The sequence below is a fragment of the Nerophis ophidion genome, linkage group LG11 (assembly GCF_033978795.1).
Source record: "Nerophis ophidion isolate RoL-2023_Sa linkage group LG11, RoL_Noph_v1.0, whole genome shotgun sequence".
Classification (NCBI taxonomy): domain Eukaryota; kingdom Metazoa; phylum Chordata; class Actinopteri; order Syngnathiformes; family Syngnathidae; genus Nerophis; species Nerophis ophidion.
In genome coordinates this window covers 22,572,831-22,597,657 of record NC_084621.1, presented here as the reverse complement: position 1 = coordinate 22,597,657, position 24,827 = coordinate 22,572,831, and the positions used below count along the sequence as shown (strand labels likewise).

The following is a 24,827-nucleotide window of genomic DNA, read 5'->3' as shown; positions in this document are numbered from 1 at the left end:
TTCCCTTGTCCTACTGGGAGACTTCAACGCTCACGTTGGCAACGACAGTGAAACCTGGAGAGGCGTGATTGGGAAGAATGGCCGCCCGGATCCGAACCCGAGTGGTGTTTTGTTATTGGACTTTTGTGCTCGTCACAGTTTGTCCATAACAAACACCATGTTCAAACATAAGGGTGTCCATATGTGCACTTGGCACCAGGACACCATAGGCCGCAGTTCCATGATCGACTTTGTAGTTGTGTCATCGGATTTGCGGCCTCATGTTTTGGACACTCGGGTGAAGAGAGGGGCGGAGCTTTCTACCGATCACCACCTGGTGGTGAGTTGGCTGCGATGGTGGGGGAGGATGCCGGACAGACCTGGGAGGCCCAAACGCATTGTGAGGGTCTGCTGGGAACGTCTGGCAGAGTCTCCTGTCGGACAAAGTTTCAATTCCCACCTCCGGAAGAACTTTGAACATGTCACGAGGGAGGTGCTGGACATTGAGTCCGAGTGGACCATGTTCCGCACCTCTATTGTCGAGGCGGCAGATCGGAGCTGTGGCCGAAAGGTAGTTGGTGCCTGTCGGGGCGGCAATCCTAAAACCCCTTGGTGGACACCAGCGGTGAGGGATGCCGTCAAGCTGAAGAAGGAGTCCTATCGGGTCCTTTTGGCTCATAGGACTCCGGAGGCAGTGGACAGGTACCGACAGGCCAAGCGGTGTGCAGCTTCAGCGGTCGCGGAGGCAAAAACTCGGACATGGGAAGAGTTCGGGGAAGCCATGGAAAACGACTTCCGGACGGCTTCGAAGCAATTCTGGACCACCGTCCGCCACCTCAGGAAGGGGAAGCAGTGCACTATCAACACCGTGTATGGTGCGGATGGTGTTCTGCTGACCTCGAGTGCGGATGTTGTGGATAGGTGGAAGGAATACTTCGAAGACCTCCTCAATCCCACCAACACGTCTTCCTATGAGGAAGCAGTGCCTGGGGAATCTGTGGTGGACTCTCCTATTTCTGGGGCTGAGGTCGCTGAGGTAGTTAAAAAGCTCCTTGGTGGCAAGGCCCCAGGGGTGGACGAGATCCGCCCGGAGTTCCTTAAGGCTCTGGATGCTGTGGGGCTGTCTTGGTTGACAAGACTTTGCAGCATCGCGTGGACATCGGGGGCGGTACCTCTGGATTGGCAGACCGGGGTGGTGGTTCCTCTCTTTAAGAAGGGGGACCGGAGGGTGTGTTCCAACTATCGTCGGATCACACTCCTCAGCCTTCCTGGTAAGGTTTATTCAGGTGTACTGGAGAGGAGGCTACGTCGGATAGTCGAACCTCGGATTCAGGAGGAACAGTGTGGTTTTCGTCCTGGTCGTGGAACTGTGGACCAGCTCTATACTCTCGGCAGGGTTCTTGAGGGTGCATGGGAGTTTTCCCAACCAGTCTACATGTGCTTTGTGGACTTGGAGAAGGCATTCGACCGTGTCCCTCGGGAAGTCCTGTGGGGACTCCGCCAAGGCTGTCCTTTGTCACCGATTCTGTTCATAACTTTTATGGACAGAATTTCTAGGCGCAGTCAAGGCGTTGAGGGGTTCCGGTTTGGTAACCGAAGGATTAGGTCTCTGCTTTTTGCAGATGATGTGGTCCTGATGGCTTCATCTGACCGGGATCTTCAGCTCTCGCTGGATCGGTTCGCAGCCGAGTGTGAAGCGACCGGAATGAGAATCAGCACCTCCAAATCCGAGTCCATGGTTCTCGCCCGGAAAAGGGTGGAGTGCCATCTCCGGGTTGGGGAGGAGACCCTGCCCCAAGTGGAGGAGTTCAAGTACCTAGGAGTCTTGTTCACGAGTGGGGGAAGAGTGGATCGTGAGATCGACAGGCGGATCGGTGCGGCGTCTTCAGTAATGCGGACGTTGTACCGGTCCGTTGTGGTGAAGAAGGAGCTGAGCCGGAAGGCAAAGCTCTCAATTTACCGGTCGATCTACGTTCCCATCCTCACCTATGGTCATGAGCTTTGGGTCATAACCGAAAGGATAAGATCACGGGTACAAGCGGCCGAAATGAGTTTCCTCCGCCGTGTGGCGGGGCTCTCCCTTAGAGATAGGGTGAGAAGCTCTGCCATCCGGGAGGGACTCAAAGTAAAGCCGCTGCTCCTTCACATCGAGAGGAGCCAGATGAGGTGGTTCGGGCATCTGGTCAGGATGCCACCCGAACGCCTCCCTAGGGAGGTGTTTAGGGCACGTCCAACCGGTAGGAGGCCACGGGGAAGACCCAGGACACGTTGGGAAGACTATGTCTCCCGGCTGGCCTGGGAACGCCTCGGGATCCCCCGGGAAGAGCTAGACGAAGTGGCTGGGGAGAGGGAAGACTGGGTTTCCCTGCTTAGGCTGTTGCCCCCGCGACCCGACCTCGGATAAGCGGAAGATGATGGATGGATGGACTTTTTCCTGACAAACAAAGTGTGTGTGTGCCATCAGAGCGGAGGGTTTCCTCACACTTTGTTGTCTTGCATGAGGGAAGACCTTCATTGATGTGGTCACACACACACACACACACACACACACACACACACACACACACACACACACACACACACACACACACACACACACACACACACACACACACACACACACACACACACACACACAGGCAGTTGCGAGGAGACAAGTTGGCCTCAAAATATTGTCTGGTTGCGTTGCGGAGCGCCACCGATGATGATGGCGTTTAAGACGCCCCCAGACATGCTTCCAGGACGTCTGTCGTTATGACGACCGCGCCAGCTTGTGGTTTTTGAAAGTGTGATCAAGGAAAACACCTCATGAAACATATGACTTAAATGGAGGACGTGTGTGCTGACTTCCTGTCGGTTACCTACACCACTTCCTGTTCTACAACTCTGTGCACCAATGTATTGTGCATTACATGAATATAGATTACATTCATGTAATCTATATTCATGATAATAATAATCAATCTATTAAAATTTACTATGAATGTAGTAAAATGTACTGTACATGTATAGAATGTACGTTAAATGGAGTAGAATGTATTTTTAATGTAGTATAATGTACATTGAATATAGTTGAATGTACTTTGAATGTAGTACAATGCACTTTGAATATGCTGGAATGTACGTTGCATTTAGTATAATGTATATTGAATATAGTAAAATGTACTTTGAATGTAGTACAATGCACTTTGAATATGCTGGAATGTACGTTGCATTTAGTATAATGTACATTGAATATAGTAAAATGTACTTTGAATGTACTGGAATGTACGTTACATGTAGTATAATGTACATTGAATGTAGTACAATGCACTTTGAATATACTGGAATGTATGTTGCATGTAGTACAATGCACTTTGAATGTGCTGGAATGTACGTTGCATTTAGTATAATGTACTTTGAATATAGTAAAAATGTACTTTGGATGTACTGGAATGTACGTTGCATGTAGTATAAATACAGTAAAATGTACTTTGAATGTACTGGAATGTATGTTGCATGTAGTATAATGTACATTGAATATAGTAAAATGTACTTTGAATGTATGTTGCATGTAGTTTAATATACATTGAATATAGTAAAAAATGTACTTTGAATGTACTGGAATGTATGTTGCATGTAGTATAATGTACATTGAATATAGTAAAATATACTTTAAATGTACTACAATGTACAATGCATGTAGTATAATGTACATTGAATATAGTAGAATGTACTTTGTACTGTATAGTGAACTTTTAATGTAGTGAAATGTACATTGAATGTAGTAGAATGTACATTGAATGTACTGGAATGTACTATGCATGTAGTATAATGTACATTTAATATAATAAAATATACTTTGAATGTACATTGCATGTAGCATAATGTATATTGAATATAGTAGAATGTACTTTGAATGCAGTAGAGTGTCATTTTAATGTAGTGAAATGTACTTTGAATGCAGTAGAATGTACCTTGAATGTACTGGAATGTACTTTGCAAGTAGTATAATTTACATTGAATATATTATAATGTACTTTGCATGCAGTAGAATGTACTTTGATGTAGTAATATGTACTTTCAATGTAGTAGAATTTACTTTGAATGTAGTAGAATGTACTTTGAATGTAGTAGAATGTAGGTAATGTGTAGTAGAATGTACGTTGAATGTACTTTGAATGTATAGAACGTACTTTGTATGTTGTGGAATGTACTTTGAATGTATTAAATATACATTCTATGTAGTAGGATGTACTTTTAATGTATAGAATATACATTCAATGTCGTAGAATGTACTTTGAATGTAGTCAAATATACTTTTGAATGTACAGAATGTATGTTGAATGTAGTCAAATGTACTTTGAATGTACACAAATGTACTTTGATTGTAGTGGTGTGTACTTTGAATGTACTCAAATGTACTTTGAATGTAGTCGGATGTACTTTGAATGTAGTAGAATTTACTTAGTATGAAGTCCATCAGCAATGTCTGGTAAATAAATGAGTCTACATACTCGGATGTTCTACTGATCTAGTAGACTGATTGGTGATTGGTCAGAGGGCGTGTCACTCACCGAGGGGCAGCTGCTGATTGGCACACACTGTTTGGGCCGACACTCCACACTTCCTTTCACACATGCACACAAGCTGCAGTTGAATGATGACCACATGTCTCCTTCCTGTTGATGACATCATCAAAACATCACAAGACTGCATTCACTCTGCGTTCATCTGTCCATCCATCACTTTATCTATCCATCCATCCATCCATCCATCAATTTATATATCCTCTCATTCATGCCATGCATCAATCCATCCATCCATCCATCCATTCATCATCCATCCTTCAATCAATTTACTGTTTATATCCTCTCATCCATGCTTCAATTCATCCTTCAGCCATCCGTATCCCTTCATTCATTCATCTATCAATCCATCCATCACTTTATCATCTATCCATCAATTTACTGTATATATATATCCCTTCATTTATCCATTCATCCATTAATTCATATATCCTCTCATTCATCCATAAATCCATCCTTCAGCCGTCTGTGTATCCTTCATTCATCCATCACTTCATTCTTTTATCAATTTATTTATCCTCTCATTTATCCACCAATGCATCCTTCAGCCATCTGTGTAACCCTCATTCATCCAACACTTCATCCATCAAATGATATATCCTCTCATTGATGCATCAATCCATCCATCCATTCATCATCCATCCATCAATTTACTGTATATATCCTCTCATCAAGCAATTCATCCTTTAGCCATCTGCGTATCCATTCATTCATCCATCCATCAATCCACACATCCATCCATCAATATGTCCTCTCATTCATCCATCAATCAATTCATCCTTTAGCCATCTGTGTATCCCTTCATTCATCCATCCATTCATTATCCATCCATCAATGTGTATATCCTCTCATCCACCCATCAATCCATCCATTCATCACTTCACCATCCATCCATCAATTTGCTGTTTTGTGTCCCTTCATTCATCCATCCATCACTTCAGCCATCCATCCATTAATTTATATATACTCTCATTCATCCATCCATCAATTTATACATCCTCTCAAGTACTATCTAATCTAATCTAATTTATCCATCAATCCATCCTTCAGTCATCTGTGTATCCCTCATTCATCCATCACTTCATTCATCAATTTATTAACTGTATCCTCTCAATTTATCCATTATATCCTTCAAGTTTCTATGTACCCCTCATTCATCCATCAATCAATCCATCTATCATTCATCACTTCATCCATCCATCAATCCATCCATGTATACCTTGCTTCATTCAGCTATCAATCTATCTTTCATCCATCCATCAGTTTATATATCCCCTCATTGGGATGACGTTGCGAGGTTGGTAGAGTGGCCGTGCCAGCAATTGTGGGTTCCCGGTTAGATCCCCACCCTTCTACCAACCTCGTCATGTCCATTGTGTCATTGAGCGAGACACGTCACCCTTGCTCCTGATGGGCCGTGGTTAGGGCCTTGCTTGGCAGCTCCCGACATCAGTGTGTGAATGGGTGAATGTGGAAATAGTGTCAAAGCGCTTTGAGTACCTTGAAGGTAGAAAAGCGCTATAAAAGTATAACCCATTTACCATTGATCCATCTGTATATTCCTTTATTCATCCATCAACCCATCCATCCATCCATCCATCTATTCACCACTTCATCCACCCACCCTTCAGTCATCCTTCCCTGCCTCCCTTCATCCATCAATCCTTCCCTCTCTTCATTCATCCATCCACCCTTCAGTCAGCCTTTCCTGCCTCCCTTCATCCATCGATCCTTTCCTCTCTTCATTCATCCATCCATCCCTCCGTTCATCCACCCATTTCTCCCTTTATCCATCCATGTTGGCTCACCCTGTAGATTTTGTTGCGAACTCTGCAGTACTTCACCTCCTCCACCTTCACATAGGACAAGCACTCCTCACAGCAGTGGTCTCCATGGCAACTGGCGGAGCGCAAACAGCGCCGCCTGCAGACCACGGTGGAGTTCTGGAGGAAATGGAGGAAGGGGTCAGTGTGTCACCATGTCACACATGACGGCGCAGTGCCAGGCGGTCAGTACCTTGCACGTGCACGAGGTGCAGTTGTCATGCGGGAAGGTGGAGGCGTTCTCCAAGACCTCGCTGTGGAAGAGGCAACTCCCCCGAGATAGATCGAACACTTTCCTCTGACCTGCAGGACGAGGAAGAGGATGATGACGTCATCTTTGCCGAGACGTGATGACAAACAGTAACGGTTTATTACCCAGACATTTTGGACAGCACTGTCCTGGAGGGGTGTGGCTGAGGTGTGCAGGGCAAGAAAGGACAGGACACGCCTCCCTCATGCAGAGAGTCCGTCCTCCCTGCAACAACAGCAACACTCGTCAGCATGTCCTCCACCTTCTGTGTCTTCTACAAGCGATGACATCACACTCACCACGACAATACCTAAAGGCTTGTGTACTTACTCAGTACACTCAGGGCCTGATCTACTAAGATCTAAATACCACGCGCGAAACAGCGTGTGCAAACTGTAAAACTGCATGTGCTATTAGTGTGTGATCTACTAAGACCGCATGTACAATTTAGAGGGCCTATTTAAGTGGGGATTTTCGTGTACTGAGCGGTTTCACCATGGAAACACAAATTTTCCTCCACTTTCAATAATATTTGGGTTTCACAATGTTGTCAACAAGCACCAGATGTCTATAATCTGTACCACCTTTTCTGCTATAGCACTGAGAAATAGGAGTGTGAATCTTTGGGCACCTAACAATTCGATCCGATTCCGATTCCCGGGGTGACGATTCGATTCAGAATCGATTCCCAATTCATCATGATTCCCGAGTCAAACCGATTCTCTCAATGTATTATTTGATGGAATAATTATCATAAAACCCTTTCAAAACAGGTTGCAGGCTAAAAAAAAATTCAGAAAAACATATTTTTAGAAAAAAAATGTTATACATGTAAAAAAAAAAAATATATATATACATATAAATATATATATACGTATAAATATATATATATGTATATATATCCATAAAAATATATATATGTATATGTATATATATCAATCAATCAATGTTTATTAATATAGCCCTAAATCACACGTGTCTCAAAGGGCTGCACAAGCCACGACGACATCCTCGGTTCAGAGCGCACATAAGGGCAAGGACAAACTCACAACCTAGTGGGATGTCAATGTGAATGACTAAACATTGGAGAGGACCGCAGATGTGGATGATCCCCCCAGGGGAAACCGGATGCATTGGATGTATGAGTGGGTCTAGCATAATATTCTGAAAGTCCAGTCCATAGTGGACTGGACTCTCTCTCTCTCTCTCTCTATATATATATATATATATATATATATATATATATATATATATATATATATATATATATATATATATATATATATATATATATATATATATATATATATATATATATACACACATGTATGTATATATATATTGTATATATATATATATACGGGACGGCGTGGCGCAGTGGAAGAGTGGCCGTGCGCAACCCGAGGGTCCCTGGTTCAAATCCCACCTAGTACCAACCTCGTCACGTCCGTTGTGTCCTGAGCAAGACACTTCACCCTTGCTCCTGATGGGTGCTGGTTGCCGCCTTGCATGGCAGCTCCCCCCATCAGTGTGTGAATGTGTGTGTGAATGGGTAAATGTGGAAGTAGTGTCAAAGCGCTTTGAGTACCTTGAAGGTAGAAAAGCGCTATACAAGTACAACCCATTTATTTATTTATTTATATATGTATATACATATATATTATTATTATTATTATTTATATGTATATATGTACACATATATATACATACATACATTTGTATGTATGTATATACATATATATGTATAAATATATATATATATATATATATATATATATATTTCATTTTTGATCAAATATTTTTTATCAATTTTTTAAACTTATGGATCAATTTAGAATCATTAAACATTTTTTTTAGAGTGTGCCGATTATTTTGTGTACTCCTACAGCACCACAGCGCATTAATGCGTCTGGAATGATACCAATGCAAGAAAATGCATATTGCAAGATATTTCTTCATGTAGGAGATGTACCATAACCAAGTATTGTCTGTCCATTGTCTGTCTTTGCAGCTGTGTGCGTTGTAAGTGTGTCAGTTTGCACGCAGATTCCAGATGTACTAAACAAAAACGCACAACAACGCCCGCAGAACTGTTTCAGCATTGATAAATCATGTTTTGATCTTCTCCTCCCGGTATAGTGGGCGCCCTGATGATAGGAATATATTCTGCATATTCCCAAAGACAGACACGTTAATTGGATTGCGCTCCTTAGTCTGCTCACTAAACGGACGCAATCCTCTACTCACAAGTTTAGTGAATCAGCTTTGCGTGTGCTATCAGGTTTGCGAGCACAAATTTAGTAGATCAGGTCCTTTGGATTTGGAGTACATTAAATGGTTCACACTGACAAGTACAATGCAATACAGTTTGAGTACCAGGATGTTGTGCTCTAATCACTCAAAGCCATTTTGGATGAAGAAATCGAGGACTAAAACTCACCGTGCAAGTACACTTGATGCAAGGTTTGCCTTCTGGACTGAACTCCTCCTTCTCTTTGTACAGACGACCCTCGAAGATGCAAGCTGAAACGTAAAAAGAAAAAAAAAACCTTTGCTGTAGTGAGACAGGAGGCGGAGCTTTGGCTGTCCGGTGGGCGGGGCTTACTGGGACAGGTGGGGCAACACTTCTTGGGATGAATCTTGGGGTTCTTGCAGTGAACCACACACTGCACTTCTGCTTCCGTGATGACGCCTTCCTGCCGCAACAAGGAAACAATGTTAGGTCGGACCACCTTTTTCTATCTTAGAACTGTTATTGCTGAATTCATCGGGCATAATACCTCAGTTTTTGTTAATAATCTATTCCAAAAGCTTAAGACAAGAATTGAATCGATCGAAAATACAAGCTTTGTTTCCCATAAAAAATAAAGCAAATGCTATATTTTCCAGACAATAAAGCCCCAACCACTAAATTTAGAAGAAATAAATATTTTTCCATTGTGAGGAGGCATTGTCTGCCTAACTGCAGCGAGGGGGGTGCGCCGGGGCCGGTTCCGAGATCGGCGACAGGTGCGTAGATGGCCCACCTGGGCGCGTTTCGCTAATCAGCTGTCACTCTGTAAAAGGGCAGCAGCAGAGAACGCCGAGGTGGGAGAAATTGGAGTTGGTGAAGAGGGAAAACCCGAGAACGAGACGGAGACGGAAACGTAAGGCTGAAAAGCAACCGGAAGAGCGAGACGGGCACGAGAGGCAAGTTCTGAAAAGCAGAAGAGCAAGAGAAGAAGATTAATTGGAAAATAAATCATTGTTCACAACGACAAACGAGCCTGTCATGTCTCTCCTTGGTGGTCCAAAGAACCCGGAGATGCAAGACCTCCACGTCCTAAATCTAACCGTTCCGGACTATAAGCCATAAGTTGTGAAATAATTTATTTACAGATATGTATTTTGTAAGAGTTTATTTACATACCTTAATTCTTACCAAACGGTGTATGTAACACGGCAGTAAAACAGCTGATCAAACAAAACAGAAGTCATAGTCATGGACCCACTAGCTGCGGGAGCTAGCTCTCTAATCAGCTAAACAGACTCAATAACTCCACGGTGACGTTTTGGTGAATTCACTGAGAAATTTGTGAAACTGAAACAATACAAAAATAATGCCATTGTAAGTTGAAAACACTAACACAGACACACTTAAACGTATTAGCATATTAGCTAATGCTAACGACGCTAGCATCATTACAATACGACAGCACGTATAAATATGCATGAAAACACTCCTACAGACATCACACACGGGACAGTTTAGTAAGTATGAATTGTTTTAGTTATATTGTAAAACTTACAAACGTTGCTTGGGGTGATGAATGAAGAATCACTTCGAGTCTAAACGCAATGAACGAGTAAAAGACGAACACTGCACTCCGGTTGAAAAAAAAAGTACTATACCCTAAATCAGGGGTCACCAACCTTTTTGAAACCAAGAGCTACTTCTTAGGTACTGATTAATGCGAAGGGCTACCAGTTTGATACACACTTAAATAAATTGCCAGAAATAGCCAATTTGCTCAATTTACCTTTAATAAACAAATCTATATATAAAAGAAAATGGGTATTTCTGTCTGTCATTCCGTCGTACATTTTTTTTCCTTTTACGGAAGGTTTTTTTTGTAGAAAATGAATGATGAAAAAACCCTTAATTTAACGGTTTAAAAGAGGAGAAAACATCCAAAAAAATTACGATTAAATTTTGAAACATAGTTTATCTTCAATTTCGACCCATTAAAATTCAAAATTCTACCGAAAAAAAAGAAGAGAAAAACTAGCTAATCTTTCTGAAAGAATTAAAAAAAGAATTTATGGAACATCATTAGTAATGTTTCCTGATTAATATTAATTTTAGAATTTTGATGACATGTTTTAAATAGGTTAAAATCCAATCAGCACTTTTTTAGAATATATAACAAATTGGACCAAGCTATGTTTCTAACAAAGACAAATCATTATTTCTTCTAGATTTTGCAGAACAAAAATGTTTGTAAAGAAATTCATAAGACTTTGAAATAAGATTTAAATTTGATTCTACAGATTTTCTAGATTCGCCAGAATAATTTTTTTGAATTTTGATCAAAATAAGTTTGAAGAAATATTTCACAAATATTCTCCATCAAAAAAAGAGAAGCTAAAATGAGGAATTAAATTAAAATGTATTTATTATTCTATACAATAAAAAATAAAAATTACTTGAACATTGATTTAAATTAAATTGTCAGGAAAGAAGAGGAAGGAATTTAAAAGGTAAAAAGGTATGTGTTTAAAAATCCTAAAATCATTTTTAGGGTTGTATTTTTTCTCTAAAATTGTCTTTCTGAAAGTTATAAAAAGCAAAGTAAAAAAAAAAAAGAATTTATTTAAACAAGTGAAGACCAAGTCTTTAAAATATTTTCTTGGATTTCCAAGTTCTATTTGAGTTTTGTCTCTCTTAGAATTAAAAATGTTGAGCAAAGCGAGACCAGCTTGCGAGTAAATAAATACAATAAAAAAAAACTGGGGCAGCTTACTGGTAAGTGCTGCTATTTGAGCTATTTTTAGAACAGGCCAGCGGGCTACTCATCTGGTCCTTACGGGCTACCTGGTGCCCCCTGCCCTAAATGGAAGGACACCTGCAGTGAGAGACACATCCATAAGATGGCGCCACATCACAAAAAATAAAACCCTTTATATATATAGTATAGTATATATGTATAGTTGTTTTTTTTCATTTTATGAATCGATTCAGAATGAGAATAATTAGGAATCGCCATAACCCCCCAGAACACCTAACAATGATAGTTTTACATGCAGAAAACAACGTGAAAAGCGTATTTATGATGAATGAAATGTAAAAGTTTTTATTTAGCATCACTTTGAACTCTGTTAAACACTTTTGTTGGCGAGTGGAGAGGAACCCCATGTCCTTTCTTGATTTCAATAGTGTTTTTCCCCTGCTTTGTAAAGTGCTAGCACTAGCAACTTTCTTTGGCCCCACGGGGTGTACCCAATAAAGAAAAAAATCCAGAGATTGAATCACTAACTTGTAGATTCTTGGTCCATTCTTCAGTAAAATAGAGGAACAAATGGACTAGTTTGTTCAAAGATTCTGGCAAAGGTTTACAACGTTAACTGAATCGTACGAAAAGTGAGGTTCCGCCACGGTATTTTTATCATTCATGTTACCTGGCAGCGTCGGGTCGTACAGGGCTTGGTGGCGCTAGTCCAGGACACAGAGCTGTTGTAGGCACGTCCGTCCAACATGCAACCTAAGAAGTCAAAGGTGAGAATCAGAACTGAAACTTGTTGTCGTCGTTGAAGAAAAACAAGATATCGGCACGATCAAGAGGGTCCGTATCGTCTAACAGAGGACGTCCAAAGTGTTGACCTGGGGGACATTTGCAGCCCGCAGGTAGTAATGTTTTTTTTTTTTAAAAAAGGAAATAAAAAAGCAACCAGGTGAAATGTAACAAGAAAAAGTTGCAATGTTGACTCTAATAACACAAATTTGCCACACAGGTGATCCCCCCTCTAAATCTGTCATTACAACAAAAAATAATAATGAATCAAAATCGATATGGTTATGAATTACTGACCAATTACGTCACATCAAATATTACACTTTGAAAACTGTTTTGAGGAAAATATTTCATATTTTGTGTTTGCCATATAAAAAAACAAGTTTTCTTTTTTTTTTAAAAATGGGCAAAAAACAAACAAATGAAAACATGATTTTTTTTTTTTTTTTAAACGGATAATCGACAGAAATTGATCTCGAGACTTAAGCGTTAAAAGCAGGAAAAAAATACTTATTTTTAACACTTCTATGAATTGTAGTTGGGGGTTTTGTAAGTAATTGCTCAAAAAATAATAATGAATTAACGGTGTTATGAAATGTTGACCTAATTGGAGAAGTCCCTAATTACATCAAATCAAATATTCCACTTTTAAAATCTTTTTGTGGAATTTGCCATAAAAAATAAGAAGGTTTTGTTGACAAAAAGGGCTTACTATATAGATGTGTGTGTGTATATGTATGTATGTATTTATACATATATATATATACAGTTGGGCAAAAAAGTATTTAGTCAGCCACCGATTGTGCAAGTTCTCCCACTTAAAATGATAACAGAGGTCTGTAATTTTCATCATAGGTACACTTCAACTGTGAGAGACAGAATGTGAAAAAAAAATCCAGGAATTCCTGTTGTAGGAATTTTAAAGAATTTATTTGTAATTTATGGTGGAAAATAAGTATTTGGTCAACCATTCAAAGCTCTCCCTGATGGAAGGAGGTTTTGGCTCAAAATCTCACGATACATGGCCCAATTCATTCTTTCCTTAACACGGATGAATCGTCCTGTCCCCTTAGCAGGAAAACAGCCCCAAATCATGAGGTTTGCATCCCCATGCTTCACAGTAGGTATGGTGTTCCTGGGATGCAACTCAGTATTCTTCTTCCTCCAAACACGACAAGTTGAGTTTATACCATAAAGTTCTATTTTGGTTTTATCTGACCACATGACATTCTCCCAATCCTCTTCCATGTATCCATTTTGGTATAAACTCAACTCGTCGTGTTTGGAGGAAGAAGAATACTAAGTGGGGTGGAAACATCATGCTTTGGGGCTCAAACTAACCAGTAAACATGTTTTAGGGGCCAAAGCTTAAAAATCTCTTTGGTATCTTCAGAATGGATCTGACTATCATTTAAAAAGGTTTCCCTTTAGGGGAACTTTTTTTTTTTTTGTCCCCATACCGTCAGAGGTCCCCTTAAGGTGAGTGTGTAAACAGAGCAATGTTCCCATTGAGTAGGCATTGCCAGAACACACACACACACACACACACACGCATGAACGCACGCACGCACACACACACACACACACCCGTCTATCCTGCACTAAATTAATAGGCTCTTCATTTCAGGCCACTGACAGTAAATGGCCTAAGATCGATGTTTGAAATGTGCCGACCGTCATTGATTTGCTTTGCCTGCCCCAAACTGATCCTGTGTGAGCACTAAAAGGCATCTTGTAGACCAAGCAGCACGTTTGGAAGGTCCAAGTCCCACAGAGGCTCCCATCAGCTTCATGCACGCTAACCCCTGGCTGACACTGCCACATGGCCAACGGCGGGGAGCCTTCTGATGGCAGTGCGTCAAAGAAAAGAAAAGTAGAAATAGAGAAATGCCCAGAAAGAAATGCAGTGTGCTTGGTCTTAACCAGGGGCTAACCCAAGGGCCGCGTACTGAAACGTCCAAACATGCGTGGGCCATAATGATTCTTTAAAAATAAAAAAAATTGATTTTATCAATCAATCAATCAATGTTTACTTATATAGCCCTAAATCAGAATGACCAAAGTTTACGTAAAAAACATAATGTCATGGCTGTCTCGAGTTTCCAATACTTTCTACGACTCTTATTTTTTTTTGTGATGGAGTGATTGGAGCACATACTTGCTGGTTCACCAAAAAACGTTCATGAAGATTACTTCTTTTATGAATTTATTATGGGTCTACTGAAAATGTCACCAAATCTGCTGGGTCAAATGTATACATACAGCAATGTTAATATTTAGTTACATGTCCCTTGGCAAGTTTCACTGCAATAAAGTTCAAGTACAAATGATAGTCACACACACACACGCTTGGTTAAAATTAAAGATGGCGCCGACAATGAAACGCCCGCGGTCGTCATGGCAACGAAGGGGTGCGGCCTTGTAAAGTGCAATTAGGCGCGTGAAGAAGTGTGCTTTCGTGTGGATAGAAACCACATGGATGAAAACAGGAAATGGTATTTCAACACTTCCTGTTCATCTCTTCAGGTGCCAAAAAATAATATTGTGAGGTTGTCGCGTGTTACCTTTGCAGCGCTCGCAGCACGCCCCGGTTTGCTTCACCACCAGGGCGCAATCCTCCGACACGGGCGGACATTTCTCCTGCTTGCAGTCGGCCTTGCCCTCCTGCAAGACGGGAGAAAGAAGCAGAAGGTTGGAGACGTGCGCCTCAAAAATAAGAGCAGTAAAATAAAGGCGGGGATGAGCCGCAGGAGGACAAAGACAGACGTGACTTTATTATTCCCGACGTGACCTCATGCTGGGCCACCGTGAAACGCTCCATGAGTCACCGTGACAACCCAAACAACTTCAAAGTCTTGAAGTCTTCAAAACATCCGAATAAAAATGTTGCTATAAAGTCAAAACAAACGCAAGCTGTCAATAACGTCTTTGTGGTCACATGATCATAACATGTGGTTATTTATTTTGAAAAAATAAACCCTGCGAATTTCTTTGTTGTTGCAATGTGACCTGGAAGCACTTCCTGTTTCTCTTGGCGAGCAAACGTTTAATATTGTATGACCGGGTACAGTAAAACTTTTAATATTGTATGACCGGGTAGAGTAAAACTTTTAATATTGTATGACGGGGTAGAGTAAAACTTTTAATATTGTTTGACTGGGTTGAGCGTCTGCCGCCTCCCCCCTTATAAAAGCCTTTTACTGCTGACTGGTGCATTATTACATTTATGACGTTATATTTCAAGTGGAATGTTACTTTACTGTAAATGTCACAGACTTTCAAAGTAAAGGTCACGTGGTGCTTTAACGAGCCAATCATAAATAACAGCCATTATTTGTATGGAGCACAAAGTGCTGATGTTTGGCCACCAGGGGGCGACAGTGGCCGCTCTTTTTCTCTTCCCTGGTGTCTCATTTAGTTCAAACTCCACAGCTGACAGCAGCCTGATGTTGTCGTCACGGCGACGGCATCACTCAACTGGGATTGCCCCTCCCCCCTTGACCTTTCACCTCCTAAACAAACAGGTCGTGACCCGCCCCCTTAGCAGTCGCTTCCTTATTTTGATTCCCCAACTGTGACGGGTGTGCTTTTTCTTTCAGAAAAGTCGGAAACAAGAAGTGAGGTGAAGTAGGCGGAGCCACGTTCAAAGCGTAGGACGACTTCTTTTTACGCTTGCAACACTCAGTAATGCTCATATGGGATGCAGGAAAAGATAATTTCTCTGTCATGTTCGACTGCGAGGTCTGCGTTGATAGGACGTGCATGTTTGAGGCCGACAGGAAGTGACCTTTGACCTCGCACGGATGCCGCTTCGAGTGGCGCTCACGGGTGCGAAAATGTTCCCACTCAAGAAAGTTCTGTTTGGAGAAGGTTGTCCTTGGCGGTCGCACCTGACGGTGACGAGCGAGGGGGACGGCAGGAAGACGGGCGCAGATAAGGCGTCGCCATGGCGACCGGCCTATCGGTCGGTCTGTCAGCGACGTCCACGCACAATGGCCCCTCTGTGTGTGTGTGTGTCATTAGGAGCCTGTCTGGACCCCCCACCCCCCCAGTCGGTACGAGTGACACTGCCCCCCCCAACATATCAGACCGCCTGGCGACAGGAGACTCGAGCATGTCTTTGGGGGGAGGAACTGACAGATGTGGAGGTACTTGAACACTCTGAAACTTTTTTGGGGGGGGGGCACACAAAACTGTTTTTTTGTGCGATCTGAACACAGGAAGTGATGTCACTGCTTTCAGGCTTCTCGGAAGACGTGGTGCAAGATGTAAATAGACGCGCTTCTGTTCTGGTTCTTCCACACCAAACTTATCTGAGCATCACGACGCCATGGAGTAACTTGACTTCCCTAAAGTCTTCCCCTCAAACTTGGAAGCATCCATGTATCCACCCATTTTCTACCGCTTGTCCCTTTTTGGGGTCGCTGGAGCCTATCTCAGCAGCATTCGGGCATACAATTGTTCAAAATGTCTTCGTTTTTTCACATCAAAAATAAAGATAGATGGACAACTAAGAACTGTCATCTAACCTTTCATTCATTCATTCACTCACTCACTAATGCAATCATTAATTCATGCATGTACTTATGCATTCATTAATACATGCATTCCATCACTAATGCATTAATTCATCCATGCATGCATTCATTAATTTGTTCAATCATTCATTCATACATTATTTAAGTCATTATGTCATGCATTCATTCATTTATTCAATCAATCAATCACTTACTCAATCAATTACTTTTTTTTTTTTTTTTTAATTGATCTCAACTCTGTACACTGCTGCTGGAATTTTAATTTTCTGAAGGAACTCTCCTGAAGGAATCAATAAAGTACTATCTATCTATCTATCAATCAATCAATCAATGTTTATTTATACAGCCCTAAATCACAAGTGTCTCAAAGGGCTGCACAAACCACAACGACATCCTCGGTAGAACCCACATAAGGGCAAGGAAAAATTCACACCCAGAGGGACGTGGGTGACAGTGACAATGATGACTATAAGAAACCTTGGAGAGAACCGCATATGTGGGCAAATTAATGCATTCATTCAATTGTAAATGCATGCATTCATTTATTCTATTATTTCATGCATGCATGCATTCATTTGGGCATGCACTTGTTCAATTATTCATTCATTCCTGTAGTCATTCATTCACGCATGCATTCATTCATTATTCATGCATGCATTGTTCATTCATTCATGCATTCATTTACTCATGCATGCATTATTCAATCATTCATGCATGCATTTACTCATGCATGCATGCATGCATTCATCCATGCATTAGCTCACTAATGCCTCCATTCGTTTATGCATCATCCATTCATCCACGCATGCATTAATTCGTTCAATCATTCATTCATGCATTATTTTATTCATCTATACATTCATTTTTTCAATCATGCTTTCATGCTAGCATGCATTCTTTCAATTATACACGCATGCATTCATTCATGCATGCATTGGATTAACGTATGTATTCATGCATGCTTTCATTTATTATATTCATTTATGCATGTATTCATTCATTTTTTTGTTCAATTATTCATTAGTTCTTGCAGTCATTCATTCATGCATTTATTCATTATTCATGCATGCACTATTCATTTATTCATTCATTTAATCATGCAAGCATTCATTCATGTGTTCATTCACTAATGCATCCATCCATGCATTAATTTGTTCAATCATTCATTCATGCATTATTTCATTCATGCCTGCATTCATTCTTTCAATCATTCATTCATACCTTCATGCAAGCATGACTTATTTAATCTATACATGCATGCATTGGATTAATGTATTTATTCATGCATGCATCTATTTATTTTATTCACTTCTGCATGCATTCATTCATTTTTTTCGTTCAATTATTCATTAATTCCCACAGTCATTCATTCATGCATTTATTCGGTCATGCATGAATTATTCAATCATACATGCATTCATTTACTCATGCATTCATGCTTCAATTTACTAATGCATCCATCCATTCATTCATGCATGCATTCATTTTTTCAATCATTCATTCATGCATTACTTTATTCACGCATGCATTCATTCTTCCAATTATTCATTCATTCAATCATACCTTCCTGCAAGCATGCATTTTTTCAATTATACATGCATGCATAATTCATACATGCATTAATTTATTGTATTCATCTATGCATGCATTCATTCATTTGTTCAATTATTCATTAATTCCTTCCGTCATTCATTCATGTATGTAGACATTATTCCATTCAACTATTCATTCATGCGTTCACTCATGCAAGCATTCATTCAGTTATTAATGTTTGAATTATTCATTCATCATGCATCTATTCATGCATTCATTCATTTTTTTTTCTGGGCATTCATACATTCGTTCATTTAATCATTCAATCATTGAGGGCCAGCAACGCTTGTTGCTAACATGACAATAATTAGCACGGTAGTACCAGACAAGATAACACTGTGTCTCGGTATTAGCCCAATAGCTACAATACTCACATGACAATAATTAGCACGGTAGCACGAGACAAGATAACACTGTGTTTCGGTATTAGCCCAATAGCTACAATACTAACATGACAATAATTAGCACGGTAGCACCAGACAAGATAACACTTTGTTTCGGTATTAGCCCAATAGCTACAATACTAACATGACAATAATTATCACGGTAGCACTAGACAAGATAACACTGTGTTTCGGTACTAGCCGAATAGCTACAATGCTCACATGACAATAATTAGCACTGTAGCACCAGACAAGATAGCACAGTGTTTCGGTATTAACCCAATAGCTACAATACTAACATTGAAATAATTAGCACGGTAGAACCAGACAAGATAACATTGTGTTTCGGTATTAGCCCAATAGCTACAATACTAAAATGACAGTAAATAGCACTGTAGCACCAGACAACACTGTGTTTCAGTATTAGCCCAATAGCTACAATACTAAAATGACAGTAATTAGCACTGTAGCACCAGACAACACTGTGTTTCAGTATTAGCCCAATAGCTACAATACTAAAATGACAGTAATTAGCACTGTAGCACCAGACAAGATAGCACTGTGTTTCGGTATTAGCCCAATAGCTACAATACTAACATTGAAATAATTAGCACTGTAGCACCAGACAAGATAGCACTTGTAAAGAAGCTCTATCTTCGACCCAACTCTCTCGTTTGAGTCACATATTAAAAGCGTTACTAAAACGGCCTTCTTTCATCTCCGTAATATCGCTAAAATTCGCTCCATTTTGTCCACTAACGACACTAAGATCATTATCAATGCGTTTGTTACGTCTCGTCTCAATTACTGTAACGTATTGTCTCCCTATGTCTAGCATTAAAAGATTACAGTTGGTAAAAAATGCGGCTGCTAGACTTTTGACAAGAACAAGAAAGTTTGATCATAGTACACCTATACTGTATATACCTTTATATACATCCATACCTATATATATACGCCTATAGTGGCTCACCTGCACCGGCTTCCTGTTCACTTACGATGTGACTTTAAGGTTTTACTACTTCCGTATAAAATACTACACGGTCTAGCTCCAGCCTAACTTGCCGATTGTATTGTACCAAATGTCCCGGCAAGAAATCTGCCTTCAAAGGACTCCGGCTTATTAGTGATTCCCAGAGCCCAAAAAAAGTCTGCGGGCTATAGAGCGTTTTCCGTTTGGGTTCCAATATTCTGGAATGCCCTCCCGGTAACAGTTCGAGATGCTGCCTCAGTAGAAGCATTTAAGTCTCATCTTAAAACTTATTTGTATACTCTAGCCCAGTGGTTCTCAAATGGGGGTACGCGTACCCCTGGGGGTACTTGAAGGTATGCCAAGGGGTACGTGAGATTCTTTTTTAAATATTCCAAAAATAGCAATAGTTCAAAAATCCTTTTATAAATATATTTATTGAATAATATGTCAACAAAATACAAATGTAATTCATAAACTGTGGAAAAAAAAATACAACAATATTCAATGTTGACAGCTAGATTTTTTGTGGACATGTTCCATAAATTTTGAGGTTAAAAATTTCTTTTTTGTGAAGACATTTTTAGAAATGTCTATTAAAATCTCCAAAGAGGGCACTTTAAGTTGATGATTACTTCTATGTGTAGAAATATTTATTTATAATTGAATCCCTTGTTTATTTTTAAACAAGTTTTTTGTTATTTTTATATATTTTTTCCAAATAGTTCAAGAAAGACCACTACAAATGAGCAATATTTTGCACTGTTATACAATTAATAAATCAGAAACTGACATAGTGCTGTATTTTACTTATTTATCTCTTTTTTTTCAACCAAAAATGCTTTGCTCTGATTAGGGGGTACTTGAAGTAAAAAAAATGTTCACAAGGGGTACGTCACTGAAAAAAGGTTGAGAACCACTGCTCTAGCCTTTAAATAGACCCCCTTTTTAGACCAGTTGATCAGCCGTTTCTTTTCTTTTTCTCCTATGTCCCCTCCTCCCTTGTGGAGGGGGTCGGTCCAATGGCCATGGATGAAGTACTGGCTGTCCAGAGTCGGGACCCAGGATGGACCGCTCGCCTGTGTATCCACTGGAGACATCTCTGCGCTGCTGATCCGCCTCCGCTTGGGATGGTTTCCTGCTAGCTCCACTTTGGATGGGACTCTCACTACTATATTGAATCCAGTTTGGACTTGATTCTTACAGTTATGTTAGATCCACTATGGATTGGACGTACACAATATCATGTTAGATTCGCTCGACATCCATTGCTTTTGGTCCCCTAGGGCAGGGGTCGGCAACCCGCGGCTCTTTGGCAATTCTGATGCGGCTCAGCTGCACAATGGCCGACCCCCCAGATTGTTGCGGGGAGATTCCGGAATTCAATGCCTCTCCCGGACATCACCCGGAGTCAACGTTCTCCAATTTTCACTCGGACTACAATATTAAGGGCGTGTCGTGATGATATTACTCTTAACGTCCTCTTGAACTTCATAGCGCCCGCCATTCACGGAATGCTATTTGCGTCCTCTTGAACGTCCTCACGCCCGCCATTCACGGAATGCTATTTGCGTTCCGACCGGACAAATGCATTTCGCTGCTTCAATCGGCACATGTATGAGATTGCAAGGCATACTGGGTGACACAGAGTACACTGACGGTTGTGATATAAACAACTTTAACACTCCTACTAATATGCGCCACATTGTGAACCCACACAAAAGAAGAATGACAAACACATTTCGGGAGAAAATCCTCACAGTAACACAACATAAACGCAACACAACAAATACCCAGAATCCTTTGCATCCATGACACCTTCTGACTATGTTATACACCCAGAGAGATCTTCACCGCGTCAGGACGTGCCAACCAAGCTTTCACTTTTACCAGTCGGCCGGATCGCACTCCTCGGCGTTTCCGCTTCCTGAGCAGCGGCGTGTTCACCCGACGGAAGCACTCGGGTAGGTTAGCATTAGCACGGAAAAATGAATCCGAGTCTCTTGCATTGTAAAGTTCACATGACCGTACTGACTCCCCTATCCTCAACAACTCCTGCCGTTCATACACTAGAAGTGAGTCGATGGTCCTCAAAACACACGTCAAAATAACCACAAAACAGACAGTAGTGCTCAGAGGTAAGCGGCGAACCAGACACACCGGCGCCATCTTGTTCTCTTCTATTATAACAAATTATATAATCTATAATATTATAAGAATACGAGTTCAGAAACGCTCACAATTTTTGAGGATCAGGGACTAGATATTGTCGGCAAACGACGCGTGCAGACGCCTTTAACGGGCAATGTCATTGGTTGATGAGCTAGCCAATCTGGTGCCTTCACACATTGGCATATTATATAAATGACCGGCGGCGCCAAAATCGGCGGAATTCCGCGGAAAATTCCCATCCCTGTAGAGGGCGGGGCGGGGGTTGGGGGGGGGTGTTGCCCACATATGCAGTCCTCTCCAAGGTTTCTGATAGTCATCATTGGGGTGAGTTTTTCCTTGCACTTATGTGGGCCCTATCGAGGATGTTGTTGTGGTTTGTGCAGCCCTTTGATGCACTTGTGACTTAGGGCTATATAAACAAACATTGATTAATTGATAGACTTTGTTTCGGTATTAGCCATATAGCTACAATGCTAACATGACAATAATTAGCACGGTAGCACCAGACGAGATAGCACCGTGTTTCGGTATTAGCCCAATAGTAACATTGCTAACATGACAATAATTAGCAACAAAGGTAGCAAAATTGCCAAAGCAACCCTGTAGTGTTTGTACATCATGTTTATATTTGCGTTTTGTATCAGCCAAATAGCTACAATGCTAACAATTAGCCTGCTAGCGCCAGGCACGATAGTTATAAGCCCCCCCAATTTTTTTAATTTTTTTTTTTTTAAACGAATTAGTGGGGTTTGGTGTTCAGTGAGTCCGTCTATTTTTCTACCGTTTGTCCCTTTCAAGTAAATAAAACAAATGTATGAATAGCGTACGGTAACTTCTTTAGGGCGCACGCTGAGGCGGGGGAGGAGTCAGACGACTGACAGGAGGGGGCGGGGGTGCGTCTCCATGACAACCGAGCAGTAGGAAAATTACTTTTATCTACTTTGTATTCATTTGCTAGGGCAGGGGTGTCCAAACTTTTCCAATGCGGGCCACACGCGGAAAAATTAAACATGCGGGGGGCTGTTTTGATATTTTTCATTTTCAACCTGTAACAAAATATATGGATTCTTTTTTTTTTTTTTTTAACCTTTAGGATTCCCAGGGACCATAGAGGGTCTCCGTCATTAAGATGTTAAAAATAAGTCAAATTATTATTTTCATTTTTTTCTGTAACACTTACAGTAAATATCTATATCAACTTCAGGTTGATATAAAGTGAAAAAAAAAAAGAAAACAAAAGTTTTATGCCTTTTCAGTCAAAGACAACTTTGTTTTTTATAGTAAAACTAAAATATGCAGTATTTCCCCCATTGGCCAAAAACATTCAGAAAGCAGTGTTTGATCTGAAGTAATTGGAGCCCTAAAAATAATGCAGGACACCATTGATTTAAATGTATTATTATTTCTGAGTAATCACAATGAAAAAATAAATAAAATCCCACTAAATATCTTTGGGATCCAAAAGAACCCCCACTCATAAAAGTGATACATTTTTATTATTTTTTGTTTAACTCTCAACACTTAACTTACGAGATCAACTTCAGATATATCTGTCGATTTTACGTTTGAACTATCATTTTGTTGGTTTTATGCTCTTTTGTCAAAGAAAACACTGTTTTTATATGGCAACCACAGTATATGCACATAATATTGTCCACATAAAACATTAGAAAGTGAAATATTTGAAGTAATTGGAGCCTTGAATAGGTCAATAATTCATCCATCCATCCATTTCCCACCGCTTATTCCTTTTGGAGTCACAGGGGGCGCTGGTGCCTATCTCAGCTACAATCGGGCGCAAGGCGGGGGTACACCCTGGACAAGTCGCCACCTCATCGCAGTCAATAATTCATTATAAAAATTAAAAATAAATAACTTTTCTGTTTTTAGCATTGGCAATAAGAGCCAAATAAAGAAAAACAAACAGCCAGCATGGCAGCTTTGTGTCATTTCCCCGTTAGATTTCACCTCATTCTCCTTTTTTTAATGTTTTTTTTATTTATTTTTGCAATAGCATTTCCAGAATGTGTGGCGGGCCGTTAAACAATTAGCTGCGGGCCGCACTTTGGAGACCCCTGTGCTAGGGGAAGGATGTTATTTATTAATTTTTTTTGCAAAGGTCAGACGTCCACGTTTGCTCTTCAATCACACGGACTAACCCAATCAAGAAGAAAGAGGCAGACAATCCAATAGAGCAGGCGGCCATGCCATTTGCAAGAGGAAGAAGAAGAGGTGCCTACCAGGCAGACACAGGTGATGCAGGGGTTGTCCGTGATGTTGGGGATGTGCAGGACCTCGCCCTCGTTCTCACAGCTGGCCTCCGTACCTGACAAGACCGCCAGGGGGAGTTAGAGGGCTCACACATGACCAGTTCTGTAAAGTGCACACTCAGCAGCAAAAGGAGACAACAGTAACTTTTTTTCTTCTTCCTTTTTTATCAGTATTTATCGATTAAACGCCTGAAGAAAATGTCAATATTCATTCTTGCAATGTTCACAGGAAGTCTAAAGTGCAACCTGGTGAATGATAAAAAAAAAAAAAAATAAATAAAAAAAAAAAAAATAAATAAATAAATAAATATATATATATATATATATATATATATATGCATATATATATATATATAATTATGTTGGTGCAGATCTGGATAAAGGTTCAAATCAGTTTATATATATATATATATATAAACATTGTATATGTACACTTTGGTGGAAGACATGAATGATTTGAACCTTTATCCAGATCTGCACCAACATAATTATTTTGTTTTGTAGTTTTTC

At 40.5% G+C, this 24,827-nt stretch overlaps 1 protein-coding gene across 1 annotated transcript in view; it reads right to left on the bottom strand.

The window, feature by feature from the left end:
• The window catches only part of bmper (BMP binding endothelial regulator), a 46,738-nt gene that overhangs the window by 16,679 nt on the left and 5,232 nt on the right, over positions 1 to 24,827 (bottom strand). Inside the window, exons 2-10 of the mRNA XM_061914700.1 lie at positions 24,288 to 24,373; positions 14,956 to 15,055; positions 12,279 to 12,361; positions 9,226 to 9,316; positions 9,061 to 9,143; positions 6,746 to 6,845; positions 6,564 to 6,673; positions 6,356 to 6,490; positions 4,536 to 4,640 (exon numbers count right to left, since the gene is read on the bottom strand). Coding sequence (XP_061770684.1) covers positions 4,536 to 4,640; positions 6,356 to 6,490; positions 6,564 to 6,673; positions 6,746 to 6,845; positions 9,061 to 9,143; positions 9,226 to 9,316; positions 12,279 to 12,361; positions 14,956 to 15,055; positions 24,288 to 24,373 — 893 coding nt within the window. The remainder of the gene's footprint in view (positions 1 to 4,535; positions 4,641 to 6,355; positions 6,491 to 6,563; positions 6,674 to 6,745; positions 6,846 to 9,060; positions 9,144 to 9,225; positions 9,317 to 12,278; positions 12,362 to 14,955; positions 15,056 to 24,287; positions 24,374 to 24,827) is intronic.